This window comes from Crotalus tigris, unplaced genomic scaffold (assembly GCF_016545835.1).
Source record: "Crotalus tigris isolate CLP2741 ecotype Arizona unplaced genomic scaffold, ASM1654583v1 scf7180000018925.143070, whole genome shotgun sequence".
NCBI lineage: Eukaryota > Metazoa > Chordata > Lepidosauria > Squamata > Viperidae > Crotalus > Crotalus tigris.
In genome coordinates, this window is record NW_024097277.1 from 34,866 (window position 1) to 61,207 (window position 26,342).

The following is a 26,342-nucleotide window of genomic DNA, read 5'->3' on the forward strand; positions in this document are numbered from 1 at the left end:
CTGCTGTATGCAATTATGAGTGAAGGAATCTGATAGTCCCTTTGTGGACTTTTCTGTTATGCAAATTTTTCTACCTATACTTCATCAGTGTTTCTCAACCTTGACAATTTTAAGGCATGTGGACTTCAACTCCCAGAATTCCACAGTCAGCATCTTGCTGGCTGTGGAATTCTGGGAGTTGAAGTCCACATGCCTTAAAATTGTCAAGGTTGAGAAACACTGACTTAGATTGAAAATCAACTGTAATCGGCTTTGATTTATCCCTTTATCTTCCACTGGTTCCTAACAGCTTGCATTAGTTTCTTGCAGTTCAATCCAATAGAAAAACTTAATTATTAAGAATTAGGATTATGCTCAACAAGAAAAAGGACTGGATTTGACCAATAGTTATTACATATTCTTGGGGTTTTCTTCAGTGGTTATAACAGCTATATCAAGACACAGGATTTCATGTCTCCAAATGGAACTGTTGAAACATCTACCCAACCTGGTTTACTGGCAAAAATAAGTTTACTGTACAGAATGCATTCTCACCAATAAGGTCATTTCAAGCATTTGCAATACAAAAATGAGATAAAAAATGGCCATGCCACACACTAGGAAAGTAATTGGGAGGTACGTACTTTGACAAATGAAGGTTTCAACTACATGACCACAATAAGTTACACATACATTTTTTAAGCATGCTTCCATAAATAATTATTGGTGAGCTAATGACATCTATTTCACAAACTGGAAAGTTTCCACATTTACAGAGTAAGGTTCTGAGGAAGACTGCATTTTGACAGTGCTGTATCAATTGCACAACAGATAGTTTTTACTTTACACACCAAATATCAAGAAAATATTTTTTTGTGAACTCCTATTTACAAACATACGCTAGACTTTACAAAGGGGGACACATATCTGAGAAATTCTTGTCCAGAGAAGGAAAACATGTTATACAAATTCTTGTGCTCAGCCTAATAGATCTTTCGTCTACAGTTTGCTTTGCAAAGTTAGATTTCATCTTTCTAAGCAAAAATTATGAATAAATTCCTTTTTACTGAGGTATTTAATAAACTGGATATAAACGTCTGAATATTGAAATTATCAATGTATTCTGAGCAGCTCATTTCTGAAAACTATTGGCATTAATATAAATAAGTTGTGGAAAGTATTTTAAGATTGGAATGCCAGATATGAAAATTATCTAGAATGTACATCTAGAGTTCAGCTAAAAATATTTGTTGACGAAATATGTACTATAATGTTTGAATGAACTACTATGCTAAAAATATTTACCAATAAAAGCATAATAGTAAGCCATATTTTAAAATTAGACTTAAATAGTGGTGGAATAGAACTCTGATTTTCCCCAACCAGTGTAATCAGATCACTGGTAAAGTCTTAATGAGCTTAACAAAACCTCTAGGAACAACTTGGGAAAAACATTATACCGGTAACAAGACCTGCAAATTTGATCCTAACCTGTACCACCAAGTATTATTCCAAACAAATTCGAGAATTTAACAGTCCCCTTCTATTTTTAATTTTATGTACATTCCTCAAAAGAGTAGAGCAATGGAAATAATTTCATTATTAGGCTTAACTGTAACTTAAGTGGTTTATAAATGACTACGGGAGGCCTACTTTTTCAGCGAGGTTCCCCGAAGACTAGAATCTCTTCTTACAAAAATGCATCCGACCATTTTCAAGAAGATTCAGCTTATCAGGACAAATATTACCTGTTTTTCAATGTCGTTACGTCAGAACCATGCTTTATTTGCCCTCATATACGAAAAGAGTGGCTCCCAGTATATTTTTGAAAAGTCGCTTATTAAAATCTAAGGTTAAGGTTTACTCTTATGAGACACTTTTATAATTCAACCTTAATTCCCAAATACCCTTCATCATGGAAGCAAATTAGGAAAGATAAACTATCCTGTTTTTTCTTTCAACGGCAAATATTCAACTTCCTGATACATCATTCTGGAAATTCTGGAAAAACTTCTGAAGGCTATGGTATTTTGCCAGCTAGGAGCAGAAAAGGACAAAGGCATTGTGTGCATGGAACACCGCTGAATTCCCACTGCTTAAGCTATCAACACGAAGTGTTTCCTATTATAGAAGTGGGTAATTGTTATCTCCAAAAATATTCTAAAAAACTCTCAAGCATTTCATAAGCGTTTTTTTTTAATTCACAAGGTATCTCACATGAAAGCACATTATGAACCTCAAATTATTTACATACAAGTTAATGACTATCTTGATTTACTGAAAGGTAAAAAAGTTCTTGCATGTTTATGCTAACCAAACATGATGTGAAATCTGTTAAATTTCATAGGGATCTAAACAATAATTTTTTTTGTAATTTTTCTACAGTAGCTCCCATCAATTACTGGTTGTAAAAGAATATATTTCAGAAGTACTTCAATGTGCAAAAGTTCCCTCAACTGTTATTGCTTACTGGCTGATCTTAACACATCCTATTAGTTCATAAGTTTTGAGAAGAGCTAAACACTAACAACAAATGCCAGCAAATTTCTCACCAGCCCTGCCATCTTTCCCAATGAAGTTATCTTAAAAAGAACCTTATCTTTAAAAAGGTGCTATTATTTAATATTCGTGTGGAATTAATTGTATTTAAAAATGAAGTTCCTGCCCATATGGCAGAGAGTTTCAAGTGTTACACTAGCAATGCTCTAAAACTGAGTTCTTACAAAACAACCCCTCTCAAATTTAGGAAAGCAATAGATTAAAAACATCAGCAATACAGTGACTGTGTCCTGGAATAGATCAGTTACTGTATATGACTGTGCTTTGAATGATTTGATATTTTCGTACACCAATCGCTGAGTATTATATACTATACACGGTGTAAAAGAATAAACCAGATTTAGGATATATTAATTTCTCAATGCCCATTAGAAAACCTTTGCTCTGATAAGGGATGCCTGATACTTTTTGCTGTTATGACAGACCATCTTCATAAGAGCTTTAATTTTTTCTCAGGCTCAAGTCACTGTTTGTTACTAGTGCTGACAGAGATGTACTTTCTGATGTATCTTCTTTAAGATTCAGGAACGATTCTCTGGTGATCTGCAGTATTTCTCTCAGTCCTTTGTTTTCCTGCTGTAAGCAACAAAACAATGCTTTTAAAGCGGCATGACAAAGTATTAAAACACTCTCCCCGTTCCCAGCACTAAGTTGTTGTTTCTCTTTCCTTAACGGCATCTGCATTCTTTCATCAAGGTTATCTCCACATCCTTCTACAATCCCATCCCTTGAGGTGGCCGTGGTGTCCCATCCTTGAATACCGGAGTACCAGTGTACTGATGCACCCAAGCTAAATCTCTTTTACTAGAGGAGTTACTCATTAGAGGCCACTAGGGCACAAAGATTTTTTCAGGAAGATGTCAGCTTTTCAAGGATAGGGAAAACTATTAAAATTCAGATTATGCAGAAGATATGCTTTTTTTTATTTGAAACTCTACCCTCTTGTTCTCCCTGTGAACTTGGAATACTGCATCCAGTTTTGGTCACCACGATGTAAAAAAGATGTTGAGACTCGAGAAAGAGTACAGAGAAGAGCAACAGAGATGATTAGGGGACTGGAGGCTAAAACATATAAGGAACGGTTGCTAGAATTGGGTATGTCTAGTTTAATGAAGAGAAGGACAAGGGGGGACATGATAGCAGTGTTCCAATATCGCAGGGGCTGCCACAAAGAAGAGGGAGTCAAACTATTTTCCAAAGCACCTGAAGGCAGGACAAGAAGCAACGGGTGGAAACTAATCAAGGAGAGAAGCAACCTAGAACTAAGGAGAAACTTCCTGACAGTGAGAACAATTAATCAGTGGAACAGCCTGCTCCAGAAGCAGTAAATGCTCCAACACTGGAAGTTTTTAAGAAGAGACTGGACAGCCATTTGTCCGAAATGGTGTAGGGTTTCCTGCCTGAGCAGGGGGTTGGACTAGATGACCTCCAAGGTCCCTTCCAACTTTACTACTATTACTATTACATTTTGTTTAGTGACCGTCCAAAGTTACAACGGCACTGAAATATGTGGTTTAAGATCGTTTTTTCATAGTTACAACTTTTGCAGCCTCCCCATAATCATGTGATCAAAATTCAGACGCTTGGCAACTGACTCACATTTACGAATGGATGCAGTGTCCAAGGGTCATGTGATCCCCTTTTGAGACCTTCTGACAAGCACAGCCAAGCACAGATTCACTTAACAACCGTGTTGCTACCTTAACAACTGCAGTGCTTCATTTATCCATTGTGGCAAGAAAGGTCGTAAAATGGGGCAAAACTCACTTAACAACAAAAAATTTGGGGCTCAATTGTGGTCGTAATTCAAGGACTACCTGTAGCTGTCATTTCCTCTGGAATTCATCCTAAGTCTAGACAGCTGGAGTGGGATGCAGAGGTATATGTGAACAAATGGTGCTTTTAGTTCAGGAACTAAGTAGAAGTTACCAAGAACAGCATTTCTTCTGGCCACTCCAAGCAAAGAAATTGAGAATCTGAACACCCATCTTTTAAAACAAATCTTGAATTACAAACTAGAAACTGCTTTCCACTGTATATTGAAAAGTCAGCTGTGTTTATACTGAATTTGTAAAAAGAACACCTCCAGATTACCCAATACAATTTATCTTCAGGTAGGCCCGTGACTTTAACATTATCTTAATAATTCTTTGAATTCACTAGTTTAAAAAAATGTATTCATTTTTTCCACAGTTTGAAACCTACCTCAAGCTGAAAAATACGTTCTTGTTCTTTGCAACCCTGCTGCTCATCAATTTCAATGGCTTTTCGCATTACTGCTGCCATTTCTGTGATTTGGTCCACGTGTACTTGTAATTCCTAAATCAAGGATAGAGTAACATTAACAATGATACTTTAGTTTTAAAATACCACCTAAATGCTATTTTGCTGTTACAACAGACCATATTCATAATCATAATGTGTAATCAATTGATAAACAAAGCTAGTTTAATTTTTGGTTAAGTCTTATATTTCCTCCACAATAAATAGCTTTATAATTAATGATTTTCAAGCCAATACATTATTTCTTGTAGATTGAATATTATTTATGATCACAGAACTTATCTATAAAATTTTGAGTTGTGTGGATTTAAATTTACAGAGTTCTTAGCAATGACCATGCTGGTAGAGAATTCTGGGAGTTGATGTTCATATAGTACATCTCTAAAGTTTTATAGAAACCATAGTTGAATATCACTGTTACTGTGACCCACCCAGAGGTGACTTGGGGGGGGGGGGCAATACAAATGAAATAAAATCAATCAATATTTTGTTACCTTTTTTTGAGATTGTAAATATTTATTGGCTAATAAGGAAACCACATCCACGTCTATGTAATAGCTAAAATGATCTACCAGGAGGGATGATCTTATTTCAGGGTGCCATGTCTGGTGCAAGGGATAGCTCCACAAAGGAGATGAGCCCTGGTGGTGCAGTGGTTGGAATGCAGTATTGCAGGCTGACTCTGCCCCCTACCAGGAGTTCGATTCCTTTGATCCTAACCGGCTCAAGGTTGATTCAGCCTTCCACCCTTCCGATGTCATTTAAATGAGGACCCAGATTGTTGGGGGCAAGATGCCAACTCTGTAAACCACTCAGAGAGGGCTGTAAAGTATTATGAAGCGGTATATAAGTCTAAATGCTATTGTGATTGCTATTGATTCAACTACATCCTTAACAAAGGACCGGTTTTGGTTTTTGCAAATCTTCCTTCTCTCGCTGCCATTTTGCAGATCCAAGAATGTAAAATTTGATTTAATTTGTGTGTTGTTTTGTACCAAATTAAGACAGCAAATCCAATCTGTAGTACCCAAAATAAAGCATAGTACCAGAAGAGATTTACATAAATATTAAAGGCATGCTACCTTGGAGTGCTGTTCCTTTAACTTCATTATTATACCCGGATCATCTTTTTTGCTGGCCATGAGCAATCTAAACATCTGTTCTCTATATTTGCTCATTATTAGTTCCAAGGCACACTGATGTTCTTCGAGAGATGTTCGGAGTTCTGTCAAAACACATAGCAAATTTAACATGCATGGGTATTTTTATGTATTAAATTTATATACAAGGTAACCCTACATAAATACAAAAAAACCCCCCTTCTACTTGATTGCCTTCAACTACAGTATCTCATGAAGGAAAAATTTCTATCAATGCAGATAATTCAAATAGTGTGAAATATATCAGTAGTTTCCAAAGTTTTTATTTTTACGGTCTACTGCTACTTCATCATGAAAAGCTCTTATGCGACCCCATGTAAGAAAACAGTTTAAAGTATTTTGAAGCATAGCATATGGCCAAGGGAAGTAAGAGAGGTTATTTAAAATGCAGCTACTTCTAATAATTAGAATAGTGTTCACAATAACCGCTGGCAAAAGGCTGCTATTTAAGTTTATAAAATATTATATTACAAAAATATGTGCAAAGCAAATTACATTGCAAATAATAAAGCAATGTACAGGTATTTATTACCTAAGTCCTAAGTATTTGGGCAAAGATGCTTGCCAGTTCTGACAATATCCCCTGAACTCAAAAGAAAAATTTTCTTGATCCTATGCACCAAGTGAGCTAGGAAAATACCTGGCTCCTTTAAGAAGGGCCAACACCAACCATAAGACTTTGCCTGCGTTTGGCTTCAATGCTGCATACTTCCAATGCCATGTTAAGAATGATACATTAAAATGTATACAGAATCATATTATTACATTAGCTCTCCGCTCCCAACATGCACATATACTAAAGCACCAGAAGTTGGAAATAACTGCAACAGATGCTTCACATATTTTACTGGCTTATGCACATCATAATAGGAAGATGTACTGATATATTATTGTAAGCTATTAAGTATTTGGCTATCTTAATAAAGCATGCTGAATTTTAAAGAGAAACCTTGGACTATTTTGATAATAAACAGGACTCTTCTTAAACTGAATCCTTATTCACCTTTATTTTCTTGTTGTAGTTCTCTGATCTGTCTATTTTCCTGCTGGATACCTAAGACTAAGGAAGACCGAGGCCTATGTCTTGCTACTTCATTAAGTTCTTGAATTTCTTCCTGGTACTGAAATTATAAAACAGACAGAATGGCAAAAAATTATCAGACATCTGGTATTAAAAACAAAGATGAACTTCAATTTCAAAACTAGACATTTTGATACAGTATAATTAGACTATGTCTTTATATTTTTCAAATGTGAATTTAAAAGCTGAACACTCTGAACAACTTAACCATAAAATACAGAATATTTTATTCATTGAAATAAAATTCTATTTCAGTATAATTGAACTCACTAAAATATCTTCTATCTGAAGCTACCTGTGAAAAATTAGCATGCTGCAATCATATTACAAATTATTGTTTGCCATAAATATTAAAAATGTTGCAGCGTTTTAAAAAACACCAAATTTACCACTGCAAAGGTAAATACCGTATATGCCGGCGTATTAGGCGACCCGGCGTATAAGACGACCCCCCGTCTTTATAGCCGGGCCGCATTCTTAGAACGTCGTCTTATACGCCGGAAACTACCAGTATTTCCGGCGTATAAGACGACCCCCATCTTTGGCGCCGATTTCAGCGCTCGCGGAAGTCATCTTATACGCCGGCATTTACGGTATTGTAATATTGCTTAAAATTAAATGCAAAAGAAATAAGTCTACAACTGAACACATTCATCTGGCACCTTCACTAATTAAGAGGTAGGCAACAGGTTTTAATGGTACCATTTCAGATGTTAGAGAACAGGTTTTAACTAATTCTAGATTACATTATGCTTGTACTGCTGTTCATGTTTACATTCTTGGTTCCGTGTTTGAGAGTAGATACATGAGGATTTGTAAAATTATGGATTATATAGTAGCTGAACTATTATATTTTAAAATGTCAAGCTTTGCACTCTTAAAAGGTGAAATGCCGTTTTTAATCGCAATGCTCATGCAAAATAGGTAACATTCAATACCTTATAGCCTTATCAAAATAAAAAAGTGTAGAACTAAGCATTTTGCATTTTTAAGTCTGCACATTTTAAAATACCATAATGAAGCAGTCAGCTTCTGAATAACAATTAAATGAGAAGAGAAACCTGTTTCATTGCTTCCACTCGTTTGTTGAGATCGGTAGTTTGTTCAATGAGAGCTTCTGCTGCAGTGTCATGCTCTCTTAGTCGCTCCACTAATGCTTTGGCATCAGCTAGGGCCTTCTCAATTGTGCAACTCATTTCTAAAAATTAAAATAAGATGTTATATAACACCAGCTATCATTTTACTTTGTCAGAAGCAGTGTAAGTTGCCTTGCATCCTGAACATGCAGACTGAGTGAAGTATGAAAATGTCCAAGTCCTCTTGTTTTTGTTAAGGTCCTTTACAGTATTATCCTACATCAAGTATCTCGATGCAATACAGAAGATTAAGGGACTTCAAGTCAAGTTCTCCACAGGACTGTCTTAATTTATATCACTGGTAAATCACAGCTTGGAAACGATATTGCCATGTTTCCAATCTGGATGTCCTGTATTTTGATTAGAATATTAATCTACATATTCTGAAATTTATGTTGGGAGACCTCTTAATTTTTGAAACAGTATTGTATAAATATGTACGCCCCCTGGTGAATGAGGCATCTTTATTGACAATGTATACACCAATAACCTCTTGCACCCTCAGAATACAACATTAGAATCAGAGGAAAGTTTAATAAGTTTTAATTTCACAGAAGGAATCTATTGCTCGTAGTTATTGTACCCTTGCTAAATGGTGACGCTGGTAAAATACAAAAGCAATTCAGGCCACTCCTTCCTGTTCAAAGGTACTATCTGTCACAAAGCAACTGCAGCAACAAGAACCTACTTTACAAATTTCCCTGCTAATTTAATACTTCCTGTCTGACACATGAGTTTTCATAACAGAAAATGAAATGACAAATGAGTCTTTAAATAAAGCTCCTAAATGTAAACATAACCATTTCTGTAAAGTTTTCTTACTGTTTTTAGATGTCTGTTAATTTCTATTGTTTAGAAATTAAATTAATTGGTAAAATGGAAGGGAAGGAGGATTGTGGGGTCCTGATCATGGTGATCTTTTTTGAAGATATCTCATGACTCAATTAGGTAACATCCTCAGTGCTAGAAGAGAATGGGATGTGTGGAATGGTGGTGGAGGAGGAAGACGATGACAACGGTGGGGCCTTTGGTGTTCTCTGAGCTTGGTTGTTTTCCTGCAGATGTTTCATGTCCCAACTAAGTAACAGCATCAGTGCTGGAAGGGAGTGGGGTTTGCTCTCTGTTTATATACTGATGGCTTGCCCTGTCAATATTGGTCAGTGTCTTTTTGAGGTTTCCTTGATTAAGCTATTGCTTACAGTTGAATTATTTGAGTTGGTAGTTCCTTGACTGGGGTTCATATTCCATGACCCAACTAAATAACCATCATCAGTACTAGAAGGGAGGTTTGCTGAGAGGAGGAAAATTGTGGGGTCCTTAGTGCCCTCTGATGTTGACTAATATCTTGCAAATGTTTCACTACCCAACTAGGGAACATTATCAGTGCTAGAAGTGGGTTTGCAGGGAAGAGGAAGAAGGACGTGGTGCTTCTGAGCTTGGGAGTCTTTTTGCAGATATCTTATTATCAAACTAGGTAATATCATCAGTTATAGAAGGGAGATGGGTTTGCAGGGAGGGGGAGGACTGTGGGGTCCTTGATGCTCTCTTGAGTTTGGTGGTTTTCTTGCAGACATTTCATTACCGAACTAGGTAACATTGTCAGTGCTAGTCTTGTGGAAAAATAAAAGCCTTAAAAAATAAAGGACGTTTACGAATTCCAAGGGTGAAAGAGAGGTTTTTATTTTTGCGCAAAAGGTTCAGAAGTGATTTACAATCAGCAAATTTCTGAACAAGGGGGAGGGTCTAAACTAAAGTTTTATAGGTTTCTTTTTCTCAGGAACAAAGGAAGCATAGATGGAATCTTACATTGTATATGGAATCTACTTTGTGTAACATTAAGATAGTTTCTCACACGTTAGGTCCATTTCTCATGGGAATACAATGAAGGCAGTTTTTACTTTTAAACAATGTTTCTAAATATGCATTAGGTCATTCACGTACTGTTAATACAGCTTTTGGCTAACACAGCTTTCTTTCAGAGATTATGCAGAGACATGATTTTTGCTTTTTAGTAATTTTTCATCATCATTATTATTATTATACTTTATTCTTTATTCTATGTTATTCTATTTCTTTCCCACTTTACTAGAAGGGAGTACGGTTTGTACAGAGAAGGAGGAAGATGGGGAGAGGGAGGAGAGGATGACTGTGGGATCCTTGGCACTCTCTGAGCTTGGTGGTTTTCTTGCAGACGTTTCATTACCCAACTAGGTAACATCGTCAGGGCTAGAAGGGAGGAAGGTCTGCAGAGAGGAGGGGAGGGGGAGGGGAAAGAGAGGGAAGAGGACAACTGTGGGGCCCTTGGTGCTCTCTGAACTTGGTGGTTTTCTTGCAGACGTTTCATTACCCAACTAGGTAACATCGTCAGTGCTGGAAGGGAGGGGGGGAGGGCTTGTTCTGCTTACACACAGTGCCAAAAACTAAACTCCCAACGAAGCTCAGGAAAAAGTATAAAACCAATAGGCGTAAATATCCTCACAACACACTGGCTAAAAAAAAAAAAAAGCGGGGGATACGGGGACACCCAAGCCCCGTTGACGGAGGAGGCGACTCAAGAAAGAGTCTGGGTCGAGCTCGGCCTCCCTTCCGCCGGGCCCGGCTCTGCTCCCTCAGACTGGCGCAGGAGCCGGGCCAGGACGGAGGGACTCCCCCAGGCAAGGCCGCCCCGTTTCCAGAAGAGCTCCGCGGCCTGCAGGGGAGAAAAGCGGCTTCCCTCAGGAGCCTTTTAACGGCCTTCCGAACCGCCGCGCCCGCGCGCCCACCCGGCCAGCCAATCAGAACGCGGCTTTGCCCCTCTCTCCCCCCCCTCACGCGCGCATCCACATCTGAGGCGAGTGCGCGCGCATCCAGCCGGAGGGGTTTAAAAAAAAAAAACCCCCCACACGCATATACACACACACTAAACTTCTCCTCACCGATGGTTCCAATTCATTCCTCACCCCCGGCAGGGCGCAGCGCAGTCGAGGATGTGGAGGGACGCCGGCGGCCCCGCCGCTTCGCCGTCCGCCTACCGCGTCGCCCCTTCACACGGCGGCAGCTCGAAGGACAAGAGGAAGCGGCACCGGCCGGCCGGGCGTCCCCATGAGGCAGCGGTGAGGTAGGTACGCGCGAGAGCCGCCCGCCACCACTTGGAGTTACAATACGCGAGCGAGAGACGATGCGGGCGAAGCGAGTTATCGCGAGATTTGGCCTCTTTTTTTTTCTCTCTCTCTCTCTCTCTCTCTCTCTCTGTCTCTCTCTCTCCCTTTCCCCCCCTCCCCTGCTCCCTAGGTAGTGAAATATCGCGAGGCGGGTTGTTTTGGAGTTTTTTTTTTCTTTGCTTTTTCGCTCCCTCACGGAGGAAAGGCGGCAGCTTTGCGAGGTAATATCGCGAGATTTCCTAGCTCTGAAAAGAGGCGGGGAATTCCCTGGCCAATGAGGGTTTTCCCTCCAAAGTCTCGCGAGATGTCAATTTCCTCCTCTCTCTTTCCCCCTCCCGTTATTTACCCGAGAGTGAAAGATGCTCAGAGCGCAGGCGCGATCTTCCCCGTTGAAGTAGAAGAGAGAGTCTTGAAAGTCAAGAGTGGCTGCTGTAAGGCAACATACGGTGCTTGTGTGTGTGTGTGTGATTTTGTGTGTGTTTTATGGGAGGGTCGTTCGGGGTTGAAAAATACTGGTGGGGGCTCTTCTTTGAAGCAAGCTTCCCACATGCCTTCTGGGTTGCAAAGGGGAGAAGATCCCTGGGAGGCCCCAAAGGTGCTTCCCCCCTCCCCAAGAGGCAACTGGACTTTCTTGCTTTTCCTTTGAAGATGTTTCCCTTCTCATCCAAGAAGCTTCTTCATGATCTGGATGGCTGAGAATCTCCATGGACCATGCAGAATATAAGCTGAATTTAGATCCCTGTGTCTAGAAATTCTGATAAAATGTCAATTGAAAATTAGGAAATGCCTCTAAAGATATTCTGAGATGCTTTCAGCATTAATCCCTGACTAGTCTCATGAAAGACCATCATAATATATTGCAAATAGGCCACGGACCGCTAGTGGGCCGTGGCCCACAGGTTGGGGACCCCTGCACTAGAGTAGAAGTGGCTGTTTAGAGTTTTCTAAAAGCAGATTTTTTTTTTCTTTTTGTCTATGGAGATTCTCAGTCATCCAGATCCCGATTGTCTGAAAAAAAAGTGCTTTTTCAAGAAGCAACTGGACTTTGTTTTTCTTTGAAGACCTTTCGGTTCTCATCCAAGAAGCTTCTTCAGCTCTGCATTCTTTTAGAGAGTCGTTGAGGCCACTTGGACGTTTATCTATCGTCAGGTTCACCTGAATGGTGCAAATGGGTGTGGAGCCTTCTTGGAACTGCTGAAAGGACTGTTGTAGACTGGAGACAGATGATGTCCTATCCCTCCCCCTCTGTTGAGAGAGGGCTGTTCAACATAGGAAAACAAGATTCAGCAGTCCATCTGCATTTAAAAGACAAAAGCCACTCTTTCGAAGACAGCAAAGTCCACATTTGGGACAGAGAGGACAGCCAGTTTGAAAGGGGTCAAAGAGGACATCTATGTCAAAATTTAACCCTGAGGACACAGACAAACCTCCAAGTGGTCTCAACGACTCTCTCAACCTGTAGGTCGGGACCCCATTTGGGGTCAAACGACCATTTCACGGGGGTCGCCAAACCACGCTGTCCGCCATTTTTTTCCCTTTTCCCTAGCTGTCCTACTCCCTCTTAGTGGTGGCCACACCCACTTGGGGGTCACCACAACATGGGGAACTGTATTATGGGGTCACGGCATTAGAAAGGTTGAGAACCACTGCTCTAAAAGAATATATGACCAGCTGTTGGCAAGGTGTATAAATCCTTCCGTTCCCCACCATCCAGTCAGAGCTGAAGAAGCTTCTGGGATGAGAACTGAAACGTCTTCAGAGAATGAACAAAGTCCAATTGCCTCATGAAAATGCACCTGTGGGCAACCATGACCTGGATGACTGAGAAGCTTTCCTCCTCATGGGAGGAAAACGGCAATAATTCTCCTCCCCCAGATGGCTGCTTCTTTTTGATTATTTTATTCTGCACTTTGATGGACGTGCTTATTTCATTTGTACCTTTCGTCCTTCCCCATTTGTTGCGATTAGCCGGGGAGGCTTGAAGGGTGTCACAACTCAAGCACATACGGGTATTCCTCAACTTAGAACAGTTCATTTAGTAACTGTTCAAAGTTACATCATTGGGAAAAAAACCCAACTTATGACGGTTGCAGTGTCCCAGGGTCATGTGATCCCTTTCAGTGACCTGAAAAGCAAAGCCAATTTCACTTAACAACCATGTGACTAACTTAGCAATGCAACGATTCACTTAAACTCATCAGGAAAAGTCGTAAAATAGGGCAAGACGTGCTTAGCAAATGTCTCGCTTAGCAACAGAAATTGTGGTCGTAGGTCGAGGACTACCTGTACCCTGGAAAACTTTTCTCCAGCCTCCGTGCACCAAGTTCAGATTCTGCAGGGGGAGGAGGAGGAGGTGAAGGAACAGCTTTCTCCAAAAGGAAAAGGAGAATGCTGTACAGGTCATCCTCGACTTAAACTAGTTCATTTAGTGACCACTTGAAATTACAATGGCATCGAAAAAAGTGACTTGGCAGCCGTTTTTCACACTCGCAACCGATGCAGCCTCCCCACGGCCACGTGATCAAAATTCAGATGCTTGGCAACTGACTCGCATTTATGACGGTCGCAGAGTCATGTGATCCCCTTTTATGACCTGACAAGCAAAGTCAAGGGGGGGGGGCAGATTCGCTTAAGAGCCATGTTACTAATTTAACAACCGCAGTAATTCGTTTAACTGTGGCAAGAAAGGTCATAAAATGGGGCAAAACTCACTTAACAAATGTCAAGTTTAGCAAGAGAAATTTTGGGCTTGGTTGTGACTGTAAGTTGAGGACTACCTGTGTGGCGGGGGGGGGGGACCTGCAAAAGATCGTGCCGTTCCCCTCTCAGCCTGTTGAACAAGCATCTTGCTTGGCAACTGCAGGAAGTGAGGAAGGAGTCTGATCCAGGATGCCCCCTGCAGCAATTGCAGATTTGTGTCCCAGAACCAGGGCGGTGTTGATGACAAGCCACGAAACCAAAATAATCATGCAAAGGTTGTTTGATGCTGTCAGGTTGCCTGTGTCATCAACCTGCCTCTGCAGATGCTCATAGTCTGAGTTTTTGCTGAATTCAGGCAGCGTGCTAGGTTGATGTTTACTCCACCCCGAATGTAAACTCCATCCTGCTTGAATCCATTCATCACCTATTCCCGTAGGTTTGCAGGACACAGAATAATAACAAATCTTATTTTGTTTAGCGTGCTGCGTGGAACAGTATAAAAGCTGTAAGCTTTAAGGAGTGTGCAGATGGAACACCAGGAAGTCTTTGTGATGTTATTTTGGTGAAGGTTAAAATATACATTCAAACTTTTGAATTATGTTATCCTAAGATCATAATAAAGTCTTCCTTGAACCTGTCTAGTTGTAGTTCAACCTGGCCATGTGGTTTTCTTGTCAACAATCAGGAAGCAGTTTGCCACTGCTGCGTTCCAGGATATGTGTATGTGTGTGTGTGTGTGTTTTCTGCTGGGTTCACAATCTAGTAGCAGGAAGTTGTAGCACCTGGCTGAACTTGGCTGACTTCAGAAAAGCCAAGTGGGATCAGATCTGCTTAGGACAGGGGTAGGCAACCTTGGCCTACCCCTGGCTTAGGACATAAATAAGAAAACATCAAAAAAAAATGCCTGGTGTTTTTTTTTTTTTTTTGTCAGTACTGGCATCCAATAGTTTCATGGAATTCTCTTACGTCAATTTGGAACATAAAATATAAATACATATGAAACAACAGGATTGAACAAATCTTAATAGTGAAATGAAAAATTGCCCTCTTCAAATTCAGTAGGTGTAGAACTGTAACCTAAGAATGTAAAGTATTATAAATATCTGAAAACTTACCAGATAGTTTCATAGCTTCAATTTTGTGATTTCTCTCTCTCTTTTCCCCTCCCTCTCTCTCTCCCTCCCTCCCTTCAGTGCAGCCCTTTTGGTTTAATTTTGTTTAAAGCATGATCTTTCGTGCATGTAAGAAGCTGTCTTACGCAGAGAATTTTCCATGTTGTCATCATAGTATCATCTTTCACATTTAATAGCCTAGTTTTTAATTTATATAGTGTTTGCCTAAATCTTTCATTTAATTTGTTGCAGAAAGAAAATGAAGCTTTTCTCAGAGTCACATAAAACAGTTTTTGTGGTCGATCACTGCCCATATATGGCAGAATCCTGTAGACAACATGTCGAATTTGATATGTTGATAAAGAATCGGACGCAAGGAATCATACCGCTCGCACCTATATCTCGATCCCTCTGGACTTGTTCAGTGGAGTCCTCCATGGAGTATTGTAGGATAATGTATGATATATTTCCCTTTAAAAAACTAGTAAGTAACAATTACCTTTTATAAAAAATAAGGTTTTGTAAATAAGAGGCTCTCTGCTACTTTTCTAATTCATACTTCATGCTAAGCCGCGGGTTTTGGTTACCATGACAGTTGAATGTTATATCCACAATCAGAGTAATTGTGTTATTTTGCTTGCTATGTTCCAAGTCATTAGCAAAATAAACCTTTGAATCTTAAAGTAAGAATTATTGTTACTGTTTTGTGTTGCTGTCTCATGTCTTTTCCATGGGGTTTTTCCACGACAAGTGTTACACTTTCCCCAAATCATGGATATATTTGAGCAATGTTGGTTGCCTCATTAAACCGTTACCTACGCTTTCAGGCGAACTTCATTGTGAGCGATTCTGGAGCAAATGTCTTAAACTCGTGGAACCAGGAAGACCAAAACTTGCAGGAGGTAAATTATTCAGGGTCTACAAAATTGTATTTACTTTGCAATAAAGCAGACAAATGTTTGGTTGGATTCAGACGAAGATAGATTCTACTAAAATAAAAATTTAGGTCAGCCATGGCTTAAATTCAACTAAAGAACTAGTTGATGAAATTGTAGTACTGAAATGGCATCTGCGAGTGGAAACAGTCCTTCCCATTCAATCTGATCTGTAGAGGTTGTATATCCAAAACAAACCTCAGATGCACATTTATGAAACCCAGGGAGCTGATGATTCTCCCCTCCCTGCCCCGTTTTATTCTCACAACAATTCTGTTGGATACATTTAAGGTGAGGTGCATTGACTAGCCCAAGATTATCTGCTGAGTTTTATGGCCCAATGATAATTTCAACTCATTGTTGCAAAAATATACAAGTTATAAAATTATGTTGTTGTTTTTTAAGTAGTGAGACAGTTTGGTTTTTCCTAGTGATAATGTAGTCCCATCAAGTTTATTTTCATTTCTATTTCCTGTTTAGTTTTATGGGGCAAACTGGTTGGTCTTTACTGAAATCAGCAAGGAATTATTCCATTTCTGTTTCATAGAGTTACGTATTGACCAGTTGGCTAATGTATTTGTCAACAGATGGAGAAAACATTTGTCAATCGTTTGCCTTTTCCTATCATAGGATATCAGCTGTCAATTGAAGCAATACGTTTGGCTTCATAGAGTTTGGTCTGTAGTTGACCAAATCCAAACATAGTCTGTACGCAGTTCGCATGAAAATATTCAAGTCAGTTAACCGTACATTCATTTCTTGATTCGTTTTAAAAAAATATTACTGTACTGAAGCAAAACAAATAGCAATAGCACTCAGACTTATAGACCATTTCAAAATGCTTTACAGCCCCTCTCTGAGCGGTTTACAGAGTCAGCCTCTTGCCCCCAACAGTCTGGATCCTCATTTTACTGACCTTGGAAGGATGGAAGGCTGAGTCAACCTTAAACCGGTCAGGATCGAACTGCTGGCAGTGAGCAATGAGTCAGCCTGCAATGCTGCCTTCTTAACCACTGCGCCATAACGGCTCAAATGTTCTCCCACCACGGAGAGCCAGTTGCTATTCTTTAGCACAGCAGGACATTTATCAAGTAGGGCTTAGGAAGGCATGGCTTTCAGTTTAGAGAAGAAGGCATAGGAAGAAGCATTCCTGTTCAATTAAAATCTAAACAAAGAGTTTTAAATCCGAGGTGGTAGATTCGTAACCGTTAAATTATACAGGAGAAACTTTTCTTACTAGTATCTGTTTCGCTTTAGAAACTGAGAATGTTGTTGTGGAACCAAGCATATTTCTTTCTTGATCAGTTAATGGCTGCTCTGGCAGCTGTTGGGCCTCCCAATCCTCGCGCAGACCCAGAATGCTGCAGTATCCTGCACGGCTTAGTGGCAGCAGTAGAAGCTCTTTGCAAAATTACCGAGTACCAGCACGAAGCCAGGACCTTGTTAATGGAGAACGCCGACCGTGTGGGAAACAGAGGGCGGATCATCTGCATTACTAACGCAAAGAGGTTTGTGAGCCCCCCCCTCCTGTCATGTTCCAGTACCGGTCTTGGCGCTAAGCCACCCCCACCCGTGTTCTGATTGGTCTGTACAGGCGGGTCCTCGGCTTAACGACCACAATTGAGCCCAAAATGCCTGTGGCTAAGTGAGACGGTTGTTAAAGTGAGTTTTGCTCGACTTGTACGACTTTTCTCGCCACAGTGGTTAAGGGAATCCCTGCAGGGGTGGAGTTAGTCACATGCTTGTTAGGCAAATCTGGATTCCCCACTGATTTTTGCTTGTCGGAAGATCGCCAAAGGAGATCACGTGACCCCAGGACACTGTGACAGTCATAAGTATGAGCCAGTTGCCAAGCGTCTGAATTTTGACCGCGTGACCCCGGGGGTGCTGAAAGGGTCGTGAAAAAAATGGTCACGGGTCACTTTTTCCAGTGCCCTTGTAACTTCAAGCAGTCACTAAGTGAACTGTTGTAAGTCAAGGACTACCTCTATGTGACTAAAATATTAGTCAGCTGAATGTGGCCATTTGCGTGTCTCAGAGCAGATTGGAGGGGGATGACAGTCACTTAGGAATCAAGCTTGACTCCGGGGAAAAATACAGTTACGTCCGTGTTGTTTTCTTGACGCATTATTGAACTGGTAGACTCATGATCCAAAGCGTCTACTAAGGAGAATATTTGGTAATACTGAAGACCACCAGGCTTGATTCATTTGACCCTGAATCCGCATAAACATTTCTCCCATTAACTTTCGAATCAAGTTATAAATTAGTAATAAAGTCATTGTTAAGGTGAAATCTCCCCAGAGTTGAACAAATTACTGGTCATTAAACTGATATGATGTTTCTTTGGGAATAGAAAGAAAGCATTTTACCATAGAGCATTTTTTTCCAGTGCGGATCAGGATAAAACAGTGGCAAAACTGTAATGCAGTGTTTCCCAAACTTGACAATTTTAAGGCATGAGGACTTCAACTCCCAGAATTCCACAGCCAGCAACGCTGGCTGTGGAATTCTGGGAGTTGAAGTCCACATGCCTTAAAATTGTCAAGTTTGGGAAACACTGCTGTAATGAACTGGAAACTTACAGCTTTTCAACTTCAGTTCAGAAAAAGGCTATTTGCTAGACCAGGGCTTTTCAACCTTTTCACCCATTGTACCACTCTTAGGATATGGCAACATCCGAGTATCACCAGTCGCCTAGCAAGGTGTCAAAAACTTGATGACCAAAAAAAAAAAAAAAAGGAAAAAAGTGATAAAGTACAGGTAGTCCTCGACTTACAACAGTTCGCTTAATGACTGTTCAAAGTTACAATGGCACTGAAAAAAGTGCCCCCCAAGCCACAGCCGAGCAAGACATCTGCCTGCCCGCCCGGCGGCGCTCTTCCTCCTGTCCGAGGTTTCCATTGTTGTGAGCATTTCTGTTGAAGATTGGCAGCGGGAGTGGGGTAGGGGGGGTGTTTGGTTTTTATTCCCCCCATCTGCTGGGTGGTTGCAGCAGGTTTTGGTCACTTCAATGACCTTAGGACACTGTGACCGTCATAAATATGAATCAGTTGCCAAGCATCTGAATGTAAATCACAAGACCCTGGAGATGCTGCAACATTCCAGCTGATCGACGCTTCTTCTGGGCTCAGCAGAAGTGCCAGGATCAGTGCTGAGCTCCAGCTGGAGTCTGGCGCTGATCCTGGTTCTTTCGCTGAGCCCTGCAGCTCCAGCCATCTCTTGCTCAGGCTTGTGCGGTGCTGCCACCGGTTCAGCTCATTCCCTTCCCCCGCTACCACTTTTCTAGGATGGTTGCATACCATCTGCCAGGTGCCAATGTACCACAGGTGGTACCCGTACCACTGGTTGAAAAGCCCTGTGCTACAGCACTAAGATATACAATAGTATGTTTTAAAAATAATCTTAATGAAAACATATTCACCTTTCCATGGGTTATGATGATTACTCTGTGTATTTTTTTTTTCTAAAATTGGGTTGTTTTTTCTTTCTTTCCAGTGATAGCCATGTACGAATGCTTGAGGAATTTGTCCAGGAAACAATACACGAACACAATAAGTTAGCGGCTAATTCTGATCAGTAAGTGCACAAATTTGTAGCATTTTGACTATGCCTTATGTTTGGAATGTATAATCTCAAAAATGAAATGCACAGTTGCTTTGTGGACATAGAATTTGCAAGAGCTTGTTAGTTGTGGTACCTTCTGTATGAATTGCACAAGAAGTTGAATAATTCAGTGGTACAGCAAATAGTACAGTATCCAGTTCCACTTTTGACATCTTCAGTTAGAGCTGGCAAGATTCCAGGATTTAAGATCTAAGGGTTCAGTATGCTTTTAATGGAACTCTAATATTTCTATTTCATCAGTATCTTTAAATAGTTGGTTGAGAATCCTTACCTATCCTCCATGTAACAAGAGGTTGGTGGCTTAATGCTCCTCTCAAAAATTTGCATAGAAGAATGTAGGAGAGCATATAGAATATTTATTGGAATTAGAGATTCTTTATGCCTACAGTAGTGGCCAAAATTGTGGAAACCTTTTGGGGAAAAGTATGTAGTAGAAATGCTACCTTTGGATAAGTTTTCACCAATTTTTCTTCTAATTTCTTTATAACTGTAGCCTTGTTCACTTAATAATACTATTTTACATCGCTTTCTGGGCAACCAGTCAACTCTTTGCACCATGACTTTAATTTTATTACACTGGACAAGCTCACTAAATGAAAGAACACAAAAAATCCCAACCAACTTGATAGCGATCACATAACACACTGACAAATGTCCTCCTCTCGGCTTCAATATGTGACATCGATAACTGAATCCTCCTGTGATCTGATTGGCTCATGGCCAAAGGAAGATGATACCCAATTGGCTCTCCAAACACTCATGCTCATTGGCTACAATCAGATGAAGGAAAGCTACCTGATATCAACCTAAGCAAGTTGTGTTTCCCTTTTCTGGTTATTTGGCTATAACTTTTCATAGAATACAGTACAGATAATTGAACAATCTTTGTTGCATTACATTCTGGATTAAATTATCTTTCCATTGATACATAATTTGATGGGACTACTCCCAAAAAAAGTGATGTTATTAGCCATCAAACCTGAAAAATACACTTTTCCCAAAAGGTTTCCACAATTTTGGCCACTACTATATTATTTCCTGAATTTAATAATAACCACATTCCTATAAACATTACAGTGACCTCTGAAAGTTTTGGTCTTCAGTTTTCATCAGTGGTTGAATGCATTCTTATTTATTTATAACAAAATATTTTGGCTTTTTTTAGTCTGATGCAGATCCAGAAATGTGAGCTGGTTTTAATTCATACTTATCCTGTCGGGGAAGAAAGCCTTGTGTCAGATCATCTTAAAAAAGAGGTAAGCATCTTAAAGTATAAAACATTGGTTTATGAATTGTGTTTTTAAAACATCAGTTAAGCTTACATACAATATTAGAGGCAGCCAACTTACAAGTCCCTGCCCCAAGGCCACAGTAGTTTAGGGGTTTTTTTGTTTTTGACTTTGCTTATTAATTAAAATGTAACTGCGGGTTTCTTAATGAAAAGCCCTCGCCAGGCTGCCAAAAATAATTAAAACTCATCATCAAATAAGTAAACGAATTAATAAATGAATTAAAGAGTACAAATTTGCCCCTCAGCGCATGACTGTCTCCAATCCTGTACATTTTTAAAACTTGTATGTGTCTGATTGAAAGTCCCCCTTTGTAGAATCCCATTCGTTTTTATTTTCTGCATCACCGTGGGCGAGTAGGCAGCTATGTAAAATGTTCCAAAATAAATAAACAAACCCTTTTTTAATTGTTGTCTTGATTTACAGCCACTGAGTCTATTCTACGTCTGTGTATGTGTGTATTTGTCTTTTCTTTTAAAAAGCTCTCTCCTGTTTTAACCAGCGAAGTCCATAGTGTTCGGGCTGGACGGCATCTGGCCACCAGACTGAACCTTTTAGTTCAGCAGCATTTTGATCTGGCTTCAACCACTATAACTAACATCCCCATGAAGGTAAGTTTCCCTCCTGAACAGCGAGTGCCATTGCGGCTGAGCCATTTCTTTTAAATCCGTGGAAAACCGGGTTTTGTTTTTTTTTACGATTTATTTTACTGGAAATGATTTACCTTTGCTTCTTCTTTTTTTTCCCCCCCCTCTTCATTGTCACTTTTTTTTTCTTGTTTCTTGTTTTCTTTTCATTAGCCTACATTCAATGTCTGTGACCAGGTTAGTAAATTTTTACAGAGGAGGAAGAAAAAAAAAAAGGATCACAGAACAAATAGCCTCATTGGCTTTCTAGCGGTTTATTCAATTGTTAATGTAGCATTGGAATCTGGTTTTTTTTTTTTTTTTTTTTGAACAAAAATTTCATGTGAGGGTAGCCTTGTTTGCTTCAAATGACTTTTGTCTGTGATTCTTTTGTTTTTACGCCTGTGTTAGACATTTTCCCCCTGCTCCCCCTTGTGCATTTTAGTGGCCTAGTCAGCCTTTCTCTCCTCTGTGTTATTTCCACGTCCTCTCAACGTAAAGGTGTTTGTTAACGAGCAGAAAGCAAATAAGCGAAGGCCTTTCCCAAACCAGGCCCTGTCATTTTAACAAGGAAAGCACTTTTGATGAGACAACACAAAATTGTGGAAACCTTTTGGGAAAAGTGTACAGTAGAAATGCCACCTTTGGTTACGTTTCCACCCATTTTTCTTCTAATTTCTTTATAACTGTAGCCTTGTTCACTTAATAATACGATTTTACATCGCTTTCTGGACGACCAGTCAACTCTTTGCACCATGACTTTAATTTTATTACGTTTTCCAAGCTCACTCAATGAAAGAACACAAAAAAACCCCAACCAACTTGATAGCGATTACATAACGCACTGACAAATGTCCTCCTCTCAGCTTCAATACATGACATCAATCACTGAATCCTCCTGTGATCTGATTGGCTCATGGCCAAAGGAAGATGACACCCGATTGGCTCTCCAAACACTCATGCTCGTTGGCTACAATCAGAGGAAGGAAAGCTACCTGATATTAACCTAAGCAAATTGTACTTCCTTTTTCTGGTTATTTGGTTATAACATTTCATAGAGTACAGTACAGATAATTGAACAAACTTCGTTGCGTTACATTCTTGATTAAATTATCTTTCCATTGATATATAATTTTATGGTACTGCTCCCCCCAAAAAGTTGTGTTATTAGCCATCAAACCTCAAAAATACACTTTTCCCAAAAGGTTTCCACAATTTTGGCCACTACTGTAATAAAACACAATAAAATATAAATGTTAAAAAGGCAACAAAATGTGGCCGGTTGTCCACAATACCTTTTTTAACTAGTAAATGCAAGGTAATCCTCTGCCTGTTTATTCAAAAGTAGGACCCAGTGTGTGCTCTGCAGCCGACTCCTTATTATGTATGTTTAGGGTTCCAAATTTAACACAGATAGTCCTCAACTTACAACTGTTCGTTTAGTGACTGTTTGAAGTTACAACAACACCGGGAAAAAAAATGATAGTTTTTCCACACATACGACCGTTGCAGCATCCCCATAGTCACATGATCAAAATTCAGACACTTGGCAACTGACTCATATTTATGACGGTCGCAGTGTCCCGGGGTCACGGGACCCCTTTTTGCGACTTCCTGACAAGCAAAGTCAGTGGGGAAAGCCACTTAACAACCACGTTACTAACTTAACAACTGCAGTGATTCACTTAATAACTGTGGCAGGAAAGGTCGTAAAATGGGGCCGAACTCCCTTAAACATCTTAGTGATGGAAATTTTGGGCTCAATTGTGCTCGTAAGTCGAGGACTACCTAGTTATTTCCCCCTGTTTCATTGGCCTTATTATGACTGCTGGAGGAAGTCAGATGTATGAATTGCAGTTGGGCCGACGTAAGAAATGAAGCATTTCCGTTTGCATTGGTTTTTTAAAAAAAAACCCTAAAACTGCACAGAAGGAAAAGTTAGAGGGACAGTTTGCTGAGTTTTAAATCTGTTGTTCCGATCACAAATGCCAAAGCAGCATCTGAGTTCTTTTGTGCTCTGTAGGATTTAGCCATTTTGCTTACCCTTAATTACACTGAATTAATTAGACGCCTTTTAATGTTTGCAAATACCTTGTTTGCAACTGACTGACTGACCTGTGTGAAAAACTTAAGTCCTAAGTCGGTCGGTTGGTTTTTGCTAATCTGCCATACATCATGTTTGTTGGTCTGCCCCAGCCATTTAAAAGACCCTGCTTATTTTGCTTTTCTTTTTCTTTTTTTTAATCCTTCTGCATGCAGCTTCTAGGCTTCAGCTGTGGCAGTCAGATCAGACTATGTGTGGCTTCTCTCGTCAACCCCCCCCCCCAAAACAAACAAACTTCCATAAAAAATAAGACTAGCTTTTCCAGTATTGTCAGTTCCTTAAGAAATGGAAATACTTCCTTATCTGCCATCAACTGGAAAAGAAGTGGGTGCTGGATCTGTTTTTATATTGCGCTTTTATTTCATTTGGCAAATACAAATTAAAACAAACGAGTTCCCCTCTTGGGTTCCCACTAAGCCAGAAAAAGCAATTTCAAGAAATCTTGAGGTCTGGTACTCCGAAATTTGTGCTTACAGAACAAGGTCCTGAGTAAACATACATTGGTCCAAGCTGCCTATGTCCTTTTTTTCATAGAAAAGCATCTCTCTCTCTCTCTCTCTCTCTCTCTCTCTCTCTCTCTCTCTCTCTCTCTCTCTCTCTCTCTCTCTCTCTCTCTCTCATTCTCTCTCTCTCTCTTTGTTTGCAGAATTCTAAGTCATTCATATTGTGAACATTCTTTTCTTTTTTTTCCTGTTGGCAATTTTGTATTAAAAGGCAAAAGGTAACATTGTCCCCCTGTGGATTAAAAAAGAAAGAAAAAGAAACTAAACTAAGAAAAATGTTTGTTCGGGCAATGTCACAGCGCTTGTTTGTTTTTTTTTTTTTTTTAAATTCAGGAAGAGCAGCATGCCAACACCTCTGCCAACTATGATGTGGAACTGCTACATCATAAGGAAGCCCACGTAGACTTTTTAAAAAGTGGTGAGTACGGCAGCCATCAGGAATATTTTTACCTGCAAAGGAACAAGAAAATAGTTCACCGTTTTGTAAGGCTTGTCAGGATATTTAATAATCTATACCAGGGGTAGGCAACCTTGGCTCTTTTATGACTCGTGGACTTCAACTCCCAGAATTCCTGAGCCAGCTATGCTGAGGGGAAAGGGAGAGGTTTCTAAGCTGAGTCATGCTGGCCTAGGAATTCTGGGAGTTGAAGTCCACGAGTCAGAAAGCGGCCTAGGCCTAGGCCAGAGATAGGCAACCTTGGCTCTTTTATGACTCGTGGACTTCAACTCCCAGAATTCCTGAGCCAGCCACGCTGAGGGGAAAGGGAGAGGTTTCCAAGCTGAGCCATGCTGGCTCAGGAATTCTGGGAATTGAAGTCCACGGGTTGTGAAAAGGCCGAGTTTGAAGACCTCTGGGTTAGAGTTACGGCTGGGCCACAACGGATTGCCCTGCTTGCATCATCTGAAAATGCCTTCTGCAACTGATAATACTGATCGTGGGTGCCAAATGTAACAAAGGCTGCATAACAGTGTAAAAAGATGAAAGACAACAGGCACAATCTGAAAGCCATGGCATGGAAGAAAGAAAAAAACAGGGAGGGAGAAGGAAAACTAGGCCTAGGCCAGGGGTAGGCAACCTTGGCTCTTTTATGACTCGTGGACTTCAACTCCCAGAATTCCTGAGCCAGCCACGCTGAGGGGAAAGGGAGAGGTTTCCATGCTGAGACATACTGGCTCAGGAATTCTGGGAGTTGAAGTCCACGAGTCAGAAAGCGGCCTAGGCCTAGGCCAGAAGTAGGCAACCTTGGCTCTTTTATGACTCGTGGACTTCAACTCCCAGAATTCCTGAGCCAGCCACGCTGAGGGGAAAGGGAGAGGTTTCCATGCTGAGCCATGCTGGCTCAGGAATTCTGGGAGTCCACAAGTCATAAAAGAGCCAAGGTTGCCTACCCCTGGTCTATACAGATTGAGCCAAAATGTCCATTGCAAGACAGTTGTTAAGTGAGTGTTGCCCCATTTTACGGCCTTTCTTGCCACAGTTGTTAAATGAATCACTGCAATTATTAATTTAGTAACACAGTTGTTAAGCGAATCCGGCTTCCCCCCATTGACTTTGCTTGTCAGAAGATCGCAAAAGGGGATCACATGACCCCGGGACACGGCAACTGTCATAAATACCAGTCAGTTGCCAAGCAGATGAATTTAGTTCAAGTGATCTTGGGGACGCTCCAACGGTCGTAAGTGTGAAAAATGGTTATAAATCAGTTTTTCCAGTGCCCTTGTACCTTTGAACGGTCCCCAAATGAACTGTTGTAAATCGAGGACTACCTGCAATATAAATTTCATAAATAATAATAAATAAGGATATTTTACACATTTTTTCAAGAACAACAACAAAAGAAACATATTATTTTAAAGCATCCAAGCTTCCTGGATAGGACCCACAGCGTTTCTTGTACCAACAAAAAAAATCCAATTTCCTATTTTGACATCCAAGGAAGTTTTGTAGGAAGAAAAATGAGAAATCTCTATTAAAAGAATTACAGGATCCAAATCAGTGCTATTGTGTCTTCAGAGTAATATTAATGCTAATGGATTAGTCTACAGAATATAATGGGGACTTAAAAACATGCCTTCTTGCTTTCCTTGGTTAATGCTTGTTTTAGCAA

At 40.2% G+C, this 26,342-nt stretch overlaps 2 protein-coding genes across 3 annotated transcripts in view; one reads left to right on the plus strand and one right to left on the minus strand.

Moving 5' to 3' along the window:
- Nucleotides 1-491: 491 nt before the first annotated feature.
- FGFR1OP2 (FGFR1 oncogene partner 2) lies at nucleotides 492-11,389 on the minus strand. The gene is made up of 6 exons (XM_039357487.1): nucleotides 11,114-11,389; nucleotides 8,124-8,260; nucleotides 6,985-7,102; nucleotides 5,904-6,046; nucleotides 4,744-4,857; nucleotides 492-3,114 (listed from the first exon to the last, which is right to left on the minus strand). Exons 2-6 carry the CDS (start codon nucleotides 8,256-8,258, stop codon nucleotides 2,980-2,982), a joined length of 645 nt encoding a protein of 214 aa, XP_039213421.1. The 5' UTR covers nucleotides 8,259-8,260; nucleotides 11,114-11,389; the 3' UTR covers nucleotides 492-2,979.
- Nucleotides 11,390-11,656: 267 nt separating this feature from the next.
- Nucleotides 11,657-26,342, plus strand: part of INTS13 (integrator complex subunit 13) — a 29,374-nt gene continuing 14,688 nt past the window's right edge. The window contains exons 1-9 of one of the 2 annotated variants that reach the window (XM_039357485.1): nucleotides 11,657-11,769; nucleotides 15,403-15,634; nucleotides 15,978-16,052; nucleotides 17,391-17,593; nucleotides 19,584-19,664; nucleotides 20,878-20,968; nucleotides 21,484-21,612; nucleotides 21,802-21,825; nucleotides 24,568-24,652. In XM_039357485.1, the coding sequence (XP_039213419.1) occupies nucleotides 15,410-15,634; nucleotides 15,978-16,052; nucleotides 17,391-17,593; nucleotides 19,584-19,664; nucleotides 20,878-20,968; nucleotides 21,484-21,612; nucleotides 21,802-21,825; nucleotides 24,568-24,652 (913 nt within the window). In that variant the 5' untranslated portion in view covers nucleotides 11,657-11,769; nucleotides 15,403-15,409. The remainder of the gene's footprint in view (nucleotides 11,770-15,402; nucleotides 15,635-15,977; nucleotides 16,053-17,390; nucleotides 17,594-19,583; nucleotides 19,665-20,877; nucleotides 20,969-21,483; nucleotides 21,613-21,801; nucleotides 21,826-24,567; nucleotides 24,653-26,342) is intronic. The other variant, XM_039357486.1, reaches the window with a different exon arrangement.

Excerpts from the sequence above, each read along its gene's own strand:
- FGFR1OP2 (XM_039357487.1), bottom strand. The coding sequence starts at position 8,258 with ATGAGTTGCACAATTGAGAAGGCCCTAGCTGATGCCAAAGCATTAGTG. Across the intron at positions 7,103-8,123 it reads GAGTGGAAGCAATGAAACAG|TACCAGGAAGAAATTCAAGA; the intron begins GTTTCTCTTCTC and ends TTATAATTTCAG. Across the intron at positions 6,047-6,984 it reads ACTACAACAAGAAAATAAAG|AACTCCGAACATCTCTCGAA; the intron begins GTGAATAAGGAT and ends GTGTTTTGACAG.